Source organism: Dermacentor andersoni, chromosome 2 (genome assembly GCF_023375885.2).
Source record: "Dermacentor andersoni chromosome 2, qqDerAnde1_hic_scaffold, whole genome shotgun sequence".
Classification (NCBI taxonomy): domain Eukaryota; kingdom Metazoa; phylum Arthropoda; class Arachnida; order Ixodida; family Ixodidae; genus Dermacentor; species Dermacentor andersoni.
In genome coordinates, this window is record NC_092815.1 from 191,031,688 (window position 1) to 191,045,213 (window position 13,526).

Sequence of the window (13,526 nt, forward strand, 5' to 3'; positions counted from 1 at the left end):
TTGAGACGAGTGTAGTGACGCATCGCCGAGCTGGCGCCGATCAGACCTCCTCGCTTCACACTTGGGGAGCTCCTCTCCCCGGCTGCTGCGCTTTGACAAGCGTGGCACACACACACACACGCACACACGAAGACACATGGCACGGAAACACGCCTGGACGCGCTTGGCGGGGAGGCGTATCGGCGGCGCTGAACGGGCCAAAATGTCCGCCGCTTTGAACGAAGCCCCGGCGTCCGTTGCATCCGCGCCGGCTATACCGCGCGTCGTAGGCGAAACGTAACACCATCTATAATTACCGGTGACTCCCCTCAGAAGCATTGCACAAACTGCAGTGCTTCCCTTTCTACTAACGTACGAGGCCAGAGGGGACGCAGATAGCCCTGTAGAGAGGAGAAGGAGAGGGAGGAGAAGAAGGCAGTTCTCAAAAAGAGAGGGGGGAGGAAGACGTGAGAAGGCGAGGTAACCCCACTACTATACGACAACGGTTGCGGGGACACAGGATAAGCTTGAGTTAAAGGTACGATAAAGGATGTTGCTGCTATTTATGAAAAATAAACGCCATGCAAATATGTCAAGCGGGGAACTCACGCAGGGCGTGTAGAAGCAGAGCCGCATTAATTCAAGCGCACCGCAGGGTCCAGGAGACACTACGGAAACGGTCGACCGTCAAATCAACACTTCTGTGCCCGCCGCGTTAGCTTTGCGGCTTTGATATTTCTAGAGGTCGTGGATTTGATCCCAATCGCGGCAGCCGCATTTCGACAGGGGCGAACTAGAAAATGCGCAAGCACTTAGATTTTGGAACACGTTAAATGACATCACAGTGCAAAAATTAATCCGGAGTCCGCCGCTACGGCGTGCCTCATAATCCGAGTGTGGTTTTGGCACGTACAGCCCCATAATGCAGTTCAACTTGCCACGTCTGCCAGAGTGCAATGGGCCATGTGAGGCAATGACGACGCTGAACCCTTTCAGAGGTTTTAAATTATGGCGCACAAAAACGCCTCAAGAAAACCTCTCCCTGCGTGTTTGTGTACTACGCAAACAGCAGTGGTGCACGCACTGTGACCTTTAACATCAGCTCACCACTCTCGGGTTAGCAGACGTTGGATAAATTATGCTTTAATCGTCAACTTCACCACTAATTATCGTCAAACGAAGAATCCAGGACGGAAAGCTTCGCTTACATCGATTCCCGCAGTGCGTGGGATCTGCTTACTTTTTAGCCCAAAGTTTCGGAGCCTGTTCGGCTCCTTCTCCGGGGGGTATTCGTCGGAGGTGCCGGTGTGCAGCTTAAAGGGTCCTCCGTAGAAAGGAGGGGAGAGTACGGAACGTAGGGATACACTTGACATCCGGAAATAGAGGGGGGCAGGGGGGTAGGGTCGGTTGCTGTAGCGGCGCTGGTCGGCTGGGATGACCGATGCTGGGGGAGGCTTGACCCGTGAGAGTGCAGTTGTCAGGATTAGTGCGGAGGAGGGGGGGAGGGTCGGGCACGGGGGAGCGCAGACGTTTTGGTGTTGGTGACCTCGAGCGGTAATCTACCTGGCTAGGCGTCCTTTATTTTTTTTTTCGCCATGTCGCCAAGGCCATGGATATACAGCGTGGGTAGGTTGCCCTTCACGCGGTTTATGTTACTCCCCTCCCCCCCCCCCTCCCCCGTATTCTGAATGTGCCATGACTCCAGTAGTATTTTTCCCGAGTTCGTCTCTGTTTGAAGGATTTGGGTTTCTTGGAAAGCAATTTTCCAAAAAGTTCAACGACGGCGCTGCGTATTCGATTTGTTCTGACGTCATTCTCGTGTTGTCTGATACTTTCTTTGAGATTTTTGGTTTCCCCGATGTACGATTCCGGCAGTCGGCACAGCTGATTTTGTAGACGACGCCTTGAACTTTTTTCTTTTGTTGGACGATCTTTTGGTTTAGGGACGAGGAGATTGAAAGCGTTTATCGGTTTGTGCGCAACTTTGAGGCCTTTTTTCAGTATTCGGCAGAGACCTTCGCTGGTACCTTTGACGTATGGGATGGACACTCATTTCTGGGGTAGGGAAGCCGTCGTCTGTGTCTGGTTCTTTTTCGAATGAAGTCCTCTGTGTAGCCATTTCTTTTAAATTCATTAAGAACCATTCTCTTTCCTTTCTTTTGGTCTGATTCCGATGAGAAATGTGTTTCGGCTCCCCTCAGAAGCATTGCAGAAACTACAGCGCTGCCCTTTCTCCTAAGGTGCGAGCCCAGAGGGGACATAACTGTAGAAAGGAGGGAGGAGAAGAGGCAGTTCCCATACAAGAGAGGGGGGGGGAGGTGACTTGAGAAGGCAAGCAAACCCTACTACTATACGACGGCGGTTGCGGGTAAACTGGATAAGTTTAAGTTCAAGGTACCGTACAGTATGTTGTTGCTATTTCTGAAAAATAAACACCATGCAAATATTTCAAGCGGCCAAACTACGCAGGGCGTGCAGAAGCAGAGCCGCATTATTTAAAGCGCACCACACGGTCCACGCGACACTACGGAAGCGGTCGACCGTCAAATCAACACTTCTGTGCCCGCCGCGTTAGCTTTGTGGCTATGGCATAGCTAGAGTCCGTAGTTTTGATTCCAACCTCGGCAGCTGCATTTCGATGGGGGCGAAATCGAAAACTCACGTGCACTTAGATTTAGGAACACGTTAAAGAACTTCACGGTTTCAGAAATAATGCATAGTCCGTCACTGCGGCATGCCCCATCATCCGATTGTGGTTTTGGAACGTACAGCGCCATAATCCAATTCAAGTTTAATACTTCTGCCGCAATGCGATGTGCCATGTGAGGCAATGACTATGCTCAACCCTCTCAGAGGCTGTGAAATATGGGGCACAACAACGCCTCAAGAAAACACCTCTCTCTGCGTGTTCTGTGTACTACGCAGACAAACAGCAGTGGTGCCCGTAAGGTAACGTTTAACATCAACCCGCCACTCTCGTGTTAGACTAAACGTTAAAGAAATTAGGCTCTAGCCGCCAACATCCCCGCTAATTATCGTCAATCAAAGCATCCAGCGCTGAACGCTTCGCTTACACCGATTCTCGTGGGATCTGCATAATTTTTTTTATCATAGACTTTCTTCTTATTCCTCGCTGTGGAAAACAAAATCATTATGTGTTGTGATTTTGCTGATGTATAAGCAAGAAGTAACGCGAAATCTATACCACACAATTTATTCAGACTATCCACCCTGCCTAGAAATAAATAACGCCTAATTGGGTTGTCTGTTCACGCTCCTGACAACTCGCGAAGCTCCGGACGGCTATCCCCATGCTATCCCAAATCTCCTGATTCAAGCTGTCTGTTGGCAACCGTCTCCATCGCGCACCTCCTCCTTCCTTCATGCTGCCTCACACCTTCGGGCGCTTTCTTAGCACTCTCTGTCTCTCTCACTCTCCCCTTTCCTTCAAACTTGTGTACAGGCCAGGCGCGCCAGTGCGTGCATTGTTTCGTTAGCTGCGCCACTTGCGCTGTTCGCTGGCGTCTCTTCGCGTTTGTTCGTTTTCCGCTCTACAAATTTATACTTGTGATTAGTTTTGTGCGCGGTGTCAACGAAGATGCCGCCTGTACGTTGCCTATTAACTGTGCCGCACCTCCGTGCGAAGCGGTCGTACACGCTACAAGATGGGTCCTTGGAAGCGCTCAAGCAAGCAGTCGCCACTTGTCCAGTTCTCGGTAGTCTGGTGGCACTGTCATCAAGGAAATTTCAGGTAAGTGCACGTTGATTTTGCATTTGTTTGTCGACTTACGTATTTGACTTACGTCGAATTGCGTGTATGACTTGCACTTGCGCGCACTTTTTTTCTAAAAGCTGTTCGCAGCATAGTTCTGAATTCAAACGCTTGGAAATATGCCACGACGGCGATTTCAGGACGGTTCGAATGACAAGTGTAGAATTCTGTTTATATATAGAGCAGTATGTTCGACCTTGCCGTGGATAACTCCGTGCATTTATATCTGACAAGGTTATAGCTGGTGTTCGCGAAGCTGAGGTGCGCTAGCGCGGGACATCGACTTACAAGCTGGCGGCTGCGCAAGCCCGTGCCGCGCGGCCGGCGTGATTTTCTTTGTCCAATCGTGTTTATTTTCACAATTGCCATTTAAGTATGCTTGACGGCGCCTCTAGGGCACCAAAGCGGGAGCCCGGACTGGCCTAATAGTTCGGGGCTCGACGAGACTTGTGCATGTCGCAGTATGCGAGCACCCTTGGCACGCTCTGACCTCGGTCGTTCGAACACACAGACCGTTCTGGTTCCAGCTGTTATCTACGCGCTGCGCCTTGGGGGCCCTAGAGTTCCTCCGCCATCCAGTTATAATTTCGGGTGTTTTCCCGAGGCCTCCGTTTGTCGGTTACATGTGCCTTCCTAGCACTTAAAAAAAAATTGTATCCATCGTCGCGACGATAAAAGTGCTTCGTTACCTCTGCAACAGCAGACCGAACTTTGCCTTATGTTTTGCCTGGTTTTTCATACGAGTACATGCGGAGTTGTGATTGTACGACGAAAAAAATGTTAGAGGAAGCTTTAGCTCGGGTGCCCCTATCTAAGTACATGTAAAAGGAAAATTCGTTTTTCTCGGCAACCACTGCACCAAATTTGACGAGGTTTGTTGCATTTAAAAGAAAAACTTGAAATCTAGCGACTATTTGTTTCGAATTTTTGAGTTAAGTTGTTAATATTTGGTTAAAAATTGGCAAAAATCGAAAAGTTTCAAGAAACAAAACTATCAAGTTTACAACTCTGTAACTCAAAAACGAAAAATAATGTCACAATTCTGTGAATTGCATCTAATAGTACATCTAAAGCGGACAAAATTGATATGTTACATATGAATATAAAAAAGTTTAGTAATATGGAAATACAGCTTTTGCAGAACCCTTGTAACCAATGTAACAAATTCACGTAAGATTTAAAAGGACGTACCGAATTTGTCCGCTTTTATTGATCGAATGGGTGCCGTTTACAGACCCGCGATATCTGTTCTTGATGCAGAGCTATGAAGTTGTAAACGTCGTGCTTCTATTCTTTTTCAATCGGTCCAATATTTGAAAATCTTTTTAAGACAATTCAAGCCCTAAATCTAAATTTCGCTTCGTACAGTCACTAGAATTTAACTTTCTCTCTCAAATGCAACAAATTTCATTAAAATCGGTCTAGGGGTTATCTCAGAAAAACGTTTTCGCGTTTTACATGTATTTGAATAGGCCGCGTCGGAGTTGGAGCTCGGGTGCTCTATTTAAATGCATGTAGAAGGAGAATTCGTTTTTCTCGGCAACCACTGAACCAAATTTGACAAGGTTTGTTGAATTTAAAAGAAAAACTGAAAATCTGGTGACTGTTGATTTCCGATTGTTTAAGTTGTCAGTTTTGTATTAAAAATTGGCAAAAATCGAAAATTTTCAACGAAATCATCAAATTTACAACTCTGTAACTCAGCAAGTAAAATTGTTAATACAATTCTGTGAATTGCATCTAATAGTACGTCTAAAGCGGATAAAATTGATATGTTACACATGAATCTCAAAAATTTAGTAGTATGGAAATATAGCTTTTACAGAACCCTTGTAAACAACGTAAAAATTCACGTAAGATATAAAATGACGTATCGAATTTGTCCGCTTTGAATGATCTAATGGATTCCGTTTGCAGAACCGAGATACCTGTTTTTTATGCAGAGCTATGAATCTGTAAACTTCTTGCTTCTATATTTTTTTTCAAGTTTTCAAATTTTTGAAAATCTTTTTAACAAAATTCTGGACCGAACTAAAGATTCCGCGACAACAGTCACTAGAATTTAACTTGCTCTCTCAAATGCAACAAATTTCATCAACTTTCTGAGGGTCGATTTTTTTCGCCAGATGCGACTGCAAAGGGTCGATTGTGTTTGTTGCAGATTCCAATTCTTCTTAGGGAGTTATTTCCAAAAAGTTACCGTAATTTTCTACGGTGACCGTAAAGTGAGAAAAACATATTTTGCGTTGGTATATATGTGCCCTTCATTCATGAATAACAACAACAAAAAAGGAAATAAAGATAAGAATTGAAACTTTTATGCATTGTTATAGTTCAAGGCTTTGAAAAGGCGCACACGAGAATATTTCGCAAGACTCCAATATTCCTGCTCTTACACTAATATGTACATCCATAGCGTTGTCGAACTGCATAGGTGAGCACACTCAAGAAAACTGTTGTGTGCCCGTCAAGAAAGCAAAAGGCGTAACAAACTTCCGCTAATGTTCATCTTATCGTCAACTAGAGGCAATTAGTTCCCGCGAGTGTCAAAAAAAAAAAAAAAAAAATAAAGCACCGGAAACGCATGCGCGGCGGCATCCTTCCTAGCGCGCCCCTGTGAGCACTAAACGATTGAGAGGCAGGCGGTCGCCCTTTGAGCGATTAGTAACGAAATAGCCATCAGTTTTGCAAGTGCAAGAAGCCGAAACCTCCTGCGGAACAAAACCCGAGCCGCCGACAGCCCGCGCGCTCGCCAATGCGCGAGCGGTACTATATAGACGCGCGGGAGCGAACTAGCGCTGAAACAAACCATGCAACGGAAAATGAGAGAGGGTGACGCGAAAAAAATTCCCTGTATCCCTACATAGTGGCAGCGCATGACAGCAAAGGAAAAGTTAGGAAATTGGCGCGCTTTTTAAACATACAGACGGTGCCGTAAATATACTACATCGACCATCTTGGAGTTCGTTTGCGGCGCCGTATATTTACCTCATTGACCCTCAAAGGGCTAAAATCGTTTCAGGGGTTACCTCAGAAAAACGTTTTTGCATGTATTTGAATAGGCCGCGTCGGAGTTGGGCCCGAGCTAAAGCCTCCTCTTAATGCGATCTCCTACGCAGTTAGCCGGTTGAGTGACTGTACACGGACGTTGGTTTCAGGTGCTGGATCCGACATTCAACGAATATGTTGACCTCGCTGCCGATGACAACATACCTGATATGGCCAAAATCATTGTTGACGCCCAACAGGAAAGTGTCGCTGAAGGAGCACCATCATGTTCATCATCACAGGTAAATTTCATAGCGGAAGGTTGTCACTGTAGTTAACTAATTTTTTTAAATATTTCACACGTTCGCGAGCTCGCGCTAGTTTTAATGATTACCGTGTTTGCGCGAATATGAGGCGTCTTTCTTTTTTAAGCGTCTTATAAAGTGACGCGTTAATATTCGGGTTAGTGACACGAATATAAAGCCATTTTATTTTCGTCTGCTTGCCGTGCTGGCTGGCACTTCACGTTGCGCAAGAGCGCCGCGGTAGGACTTGCCACTGAGCACTTTATTGTGGTTATGGTCTACTAATTGCAACCTTGAGTAAAACAATCGAGGCTCTTCCTCAGGCACGTTAAGCGAGTGGTCTTCACAAAGTTCCGCGCTACATCATTGCGTAATACGTGAAGGACATTCCCGTGTTCGATTGTGTTGTGGACATTTCTGAGGTATCTTTAAGTTCTATAACCATGATATGCGTCAGGGAGGTTGAAGCTCTTCTCACCGACTGTGACAAAAACATCGTCAATCGTACTTTTACATTATGTTGCGACAGTAGATCGCAGGAGTGATGAATGAAGCGCCCTGCAGCCATTCGCTTTTATGCGTCATTTCCTCATTCATTACTGCATCCCTTCGCGTTATTTCATTTCATTTATTTTCACCTTAAAGGCTCGGTGGCGTTACATAAGGGAGGGCTTTAATCCTTGTAATAATGTTGGAACAAATGTACAGCACAGTAAAGAAACAACAATAAACAAATACAAGCCAGGAACAATTGTGAAAAAAAGGGGAACATCGTGTTAGAGTGAGGGTAGGTGGGATCGGTAATTAAGCAGTGTGGTTATTTAACATTTCGCAGAACTTTTTACGGTCAGTGCATGACACGATATCGTCTGGGAGATGGTTCCAGTGGGTTATTGCGTCGGGGAAGAATGAAGTGCTCATGGCAGATGATCGGGTGTTAATGTTTGCTATGGGACGACTGTGGCTTAAGCGAGAGGATGTACGTAAGGGTGGATTTAACAGGGAATGCCTGGAGTGTGGATGGTAATGAAAGGTGTGAAGCAAGCAGAGACGCGAGATGATGCGGCGGTAAGCAAGTGATGGTAGTTCAAGTGTACATTTTAGTGCGGTTATGCTGGTACCACGAGAGTAATTGGAAGTTATAAACCGAGCAGCGCGATTTTGTGTTGCTTCTATGTCATAGGTTACATATGATTGGGAAGGGTGCCAGATAGATGACGCATATTCTAACTGCGGACGTACGAATGTTAGATATGCTAGCTTTTTTATTTCTGGTGATACAGCTTTCAGGTTGCGTTTTAAATATTGAAGGGTGCGTGAAGCATTAGAACAGATGGCATCAATATGAGTTGCCTGTGATAGTGTCGATGTCATGTGAACGCCAAGATATTTGTAAGACGGGGCAGTATTGATAGGAGCAGAATTTATTGTGTAGGTGTGACTGGTTAAGCTGTGGTTGCGGGTGAATGATAGAGCAAAAAGGAGTAGTGGCTATTCCGTACATTCATTCAGTATCGCACAGGCTTTCCATTTAGTAAGGTTAAGCGGCATGTACAATTTCTCGTACCATAGTGCGGTGACATCCATGGTCGCTTTAGTTGCTCGCAAATATGGCTTGTGTAATAATGAATTCGTCATTAGTAAATAAAACAACGTTTGTAAGCTCGAAAATGACAATGGAAAGTTGGAGGGGCTCAAACTGCTGTTAACTATGGTACCTGCAACATAGCGTCAGCGCCAGCTGACTCGCAGAGAGGGCTGCTATGTTCCGCCACTGCTAGCCGCATCGCTTTCTCTGTTATTGTGGTAGCAGTTATATAGAAACTACAGGCGAATTTTTATCATTGTCGCTTCTGTGCCATAAGATCATATAGCGCCCTGCTTGCCGTAGGTTAAAAGACATGTCTTTTGCCGCAATTGAACACAGACAAAAGGAAGACACATAAAGACAACACGGGCGGCAAAAATATTGTGTTTGTTCAATTGCGGCAAAAAGCATGTCTTTTAGCAAGCATCAACTAGGCCAACAAGCAGTTCTGTCGCCGTAGGCTGTGGGAGCGAAGCTGAGCCAAGAATTTTTGATGCGCGCCCAATATTGGAGGTTACGTAATAAAGCGCATGCTTAGTAGGGCCAGGCGAGCGCGCGTCATTTCTGCACCAGCAGCACGCCCGCACTCTATCTTGAAATTCTGCGGTAGGTACAAAGCTTGGTGCGCCTACTCGGCTATTATCTACAGTACGCCTTCATACGCCCGTAGTGCTGGAGGTCTAGTAACCTCGGGTTTTTGGAGACTCATTGAAGGGATAGGCAGCATAAACATTTGCACCGCTCGGTTCGCGCTCTTCCCGCCAGTGTTGCGACAGCGAGTGTATGCGTTCGAGTGACATATGTTCATGTTTGCAGGTTTCGTCTTACCAGCTCACCAAAGCTTTGCTTGCACATACTCCCACAGTTCACAAAAGCCGCATGATTTTATAGGCAATGGTCACAGGTGTATGTGGCCTACCTGGAGTAAACAATAAGTTTGTGGCTTGTTCCTGCTTTCAGTGCACATCAAAGGTCACTTTGGAAACTTGTGTACAGAGCAGACCCAGTGAAGCCCTTCATCACATTGAACTGTAAGTGCATTTTTAGGTACAGTTGTGATTGCACTTCTGATAATTTTTACTGCAATGATTGCATGTTTAGTGAATCATTAGCTCATACTTCTAGAGTTATCACCAGTACAAATTCATACTTCTAGCTTGGAGCACTGTGGAAGCTACGGTGCTGTCAAAGCTGCGCTTACAAGGCTACACTTGACGAAGCTCGAAGTGTACTCATTCAGAAGGACATCTGCAGTCACATATAGGAATTTCTCAGTCCCGTCAGCTATAGCTTCCCCAATTGTACAAACCACTTGTGTGATGGCATATAAATTTGAAACTTTTTTACAGCAACATAGCACACTCGCGGCACTCAACTGACACTGTTAATATCGCTTTTACTCCCACATAGCTGTCGAAGCCTGGACAATACCATAAATCAATAAGCAAGCAAACGAGGTTGACATTTTATTGACAAGAGTACATAAACATGGAAGTTTGCAGCTATCTGGCACTATCAGTTTTATAGAGTGTGTGTGCCAAAAATGATTTTCGTTTTGTATAAAAAAGACTTAAGTGCAAAATTCGGTTTTAGGTTGTGAACTCAATCGTAAGGTTAATTGCCATTAAAGTAATCTCGTCGTTATAATAGCTTTTTTTATGTGTAACTTAAAGTGTCATCTCTTGTAGGCCATCGAGCTCAGATGATGACGGGGTCAACTTTGTGATGCCCAGCCTTGGAGCCCTCCATGAAAAAGTCATCAGTGGCGAAGCACTCACGTCTTCTTCTTTTAGACAGATCACCGACATCTTATTTGGTGCAATGGCATCCACAACATTGTAAGTGCATATTGGCTTGCATATCCCAGTTTTCTGCCTTCCATAACTTTTTTATGTGTACCACTGAAAATGTAATGCACACGTACATTACAGGTTTCCAACACGTCAGTTCTACAACAAGGTGACGTCCCTTCTCCTTGACAAGTACCCACAGCTGCCAGACGTTGGAAGTGGATCCGTGAGTAGATTTCATGCTTTGGTGCGCAGAAAAGGCGGCCTTCTGTAATTTTTTTGTACTGCCTGTATATTGCATATCCACGAAATTAGTATTGCCATAAAACTTGGGAGTCATTATTTTGATCAAAGGAGGTACTCAAACTCCAGCTATGCAAATGTTGCTTATACTGAAAGCACATAGCATTACGCGTGTTCATAAAATTAATTAATGCTACTTCACCTTTTTAACTTACCTTGTGCTGTATTGTACCTACGGTTAGCCACTTAAAGTGCATTACCCTATATTTAAAACCCTACTCATTTTACATTTCAGTACATAACTTTTGAAACTGGCCCTTGCTCATTATTTCAGCTAATATTAAGGAATGTATTCACACCCAGATTCTCAGGTTAGAAGTATTTGAATTTAGCATTGGATGGATGGAATAACTTTAATGAAAGGTCCTGCAAGCTTTCATTAAAGTTAGCATGCTGTTCTCTATGATTGGATTAATCTTGACTTATCCACAATAGTTTTTATGAGAGCATCAGCAAATGTTCTTACGAAAACGGAACAACGAAAAGCGCACATTTGGTCATTTATATATCTTTCTGGAACACCATTCTGAAACCTTTGAAGCTTTTATGCTCGGTGCTAGACATTTGTGAAAAAGTAATTCTTCGCTCTAAATATTCGGTTTGTATTTGATGCAATGCTATTCAATGTATTTGACAAATGTACCTTGCCCACAGTAAAACACTATATTTTAATAAGTCTTAAATTAGCAAATGCCAGTGAATTTGCAGTGCTTCAAGAGAGATTGTAAATTGGTGCTGTTATTTAAAGAAGCATTGCACCCTGTAGATTCGTGGAGACAGCATTGCTTTATATATCAGCAGATATCCTAACCAGTTTAATATTCTGTATTCGTAGGACTCCTGGAAAGTAGCACTTCGAAATAAATTCAAAAACCAGAGACGGAAACTTCAAGATAATCGTGCATTGCAAAACCGAGAGAAATTTGGTGCTCAAAGACGAACTGAGGCAGCCGCGAAGGAGCTCCAGCGCAGCAAGAAGCCTAAGATGGTGAGGACAGTTCAGCATCATTCAAACAGAAAGCAGCATCTGTGCTTGAAAACTACAGAAACCATTGAATCAGTGGTTTGAAATTTTATTTCCCAATTCAGGCCATCGGCCTCCCGAACCTCAAAGGAGAAGATGAGACTAGTATCAGCAAACACGAGGAATGGCTCATCTTAGAAAGCAAGAAGTCTTTACCAAATGAGAAGGCGATGCAAGAAAGAATGGCCCTAACAGCAAACCAAAGACTTCCTGACCTTGCCAAGAGCACTGTGCTCGATGTCAAGATGAAATATCCATACCTCATGGAATTTCAACGAGTAAGTGGTTCGGCTTTTCTACTTGCTTTGCAGATGTTCATGACAGCAATACATATTCTTAGTTATACAGGTTTGTAAGGTGCTTTTGTGTGGCACTTATAAATCAGCCATTTCTGGTGCATTAGAAATGTCCATGTGCCTTGTGAAACTGATTACTAACATGAAACTTTGTTAATAGGTACCTGTGAAAAGTATGGCATAATTGTAATCTAAGTGCTAGAATGGAATAATTGCAAAGTACAATTTAGATCTAATGTATGCCACGGTTATCAAAGAAATGTGGTGGCTGAATAATTGCTACCTAAAATATGCAGGGATGGGGCTTCTTTCCAAAGTGCTATGCAAAACAACTCCGGCTCTTTTGGATAATTGTGGGATAGAGAATGGGAGATACCAAGCAGCATAATCTATCGAGTCAAGATTTTTGCAAGGCACAAAAAAAAATTTACGATGCACGCATGTGTGCGCACCATGCTAGTACGGAAGCGCCGATGCTGCTTTATCAAAGGATTTGTGTGCCATATGCATATGTAAAAAGGTTCGCTACAAGAAAAACACCCAGGAGAGAGCGTAAGGTTTGAACCTGCTTCATGACGAGTCTGCCAAAAATGCTAAATCAGAGACTAGCAAAAATCACTTGTGGGGTGGTCGCTCTTGTATTTCAGCTAACCAAGAAGCTAGTTGACCACAGCAGTTAGCTCCGATAGTAGTGGCCACGCCAGAAAGGCGATGGTCCCAGGATCAAATCCCAGACCAGGATGATTTTTTCTCAAATGTAAAACTTTTCCTTTTGGAAAACGGTATGGGTTTCCTTTGTAGGTTCGCGCTTCATTTGGATGGATAACAATTTGCCTTTCACACATTTCGTTTCTGCATTGCTTTGAAAATGTCTTGTTTCCCTTCAGAATGTGCTGTGTAGAAGATAGAGAACTGTAACCGGAATTTAATAGTCAGTTGTCAAAATAAGAACTAGTTTCTTTTGAAATATCTATACGAATATTTATTGTGTGATATTTGATTTGCATATGAAGCTTCGAATATTGGCCCAACCCAAAATATTACTTGAAAAGGTATAGCCAAGCGATTTTTGACATTTTGTTTCGAAGTGGTACATCTTTCTGTATTTTGTGCAGTTCTGCAGTGACTTTCAGGATTTAACAAAGGCAGAACCAAGCAAAAAGGTTTCACAAGCCATTAATATGTTGACAAGGATGGCCGCCAGGAGAAAAGTGACCTGTGATGAACATGTGCTGCAGATGTTACAGACAGCTAATGAAATGGCGTAACAGTTAATGAAACAAGGCGTAAGTAATCAAAACGATATTGCAGTTGGTGTTGTTGAGTTGTAAAAAGTATGTTGAGATTCTGCGAACATAAAAAATTAGGCAGTACATATTGGGCCCTGCACTGCAGCAATATTAAAAGTCTGAGTGTAACTTTTACACCTACATTCAATAATTTTGTGTGCAACAGCTTCATTGTATTACCAATATTGCACA

The 13,526-nt window shown here is 44.0% G+C and overlaps 1 protein-coding gene across 1 annotated transcript; it reads left to right on the forward strand.

Annotated features, from left to right (window-relative positions):
* The first annotated feature begins 3,577 nt into the window (after window positions 1-3,577).
* On the forward strand, window positions 3,578-12,725 carry LOC126540803 (uncharacterized). Its single transcript, XM_055076405.1, has 8 exons — window positions 3,578-3,730; window positions 6,910-7,060; window positions 9,593-9,638; window positions 10,321-10,470; window positions 10,564-10,648; window positions 11,561-11,713; window positions 11,815-12,027; window positions 12,693-12,725. The coding sequence occupies exons 1-8, from the start codon at window positions 3,578-3,580 to the stop codon at window positions 12,723-12,725; spliced, it is 984 nt and encodes a 327-aa protein (XP_054932380.1).
* Window positions 12,726-13,526: the final 801 nt, after the last annotated feature.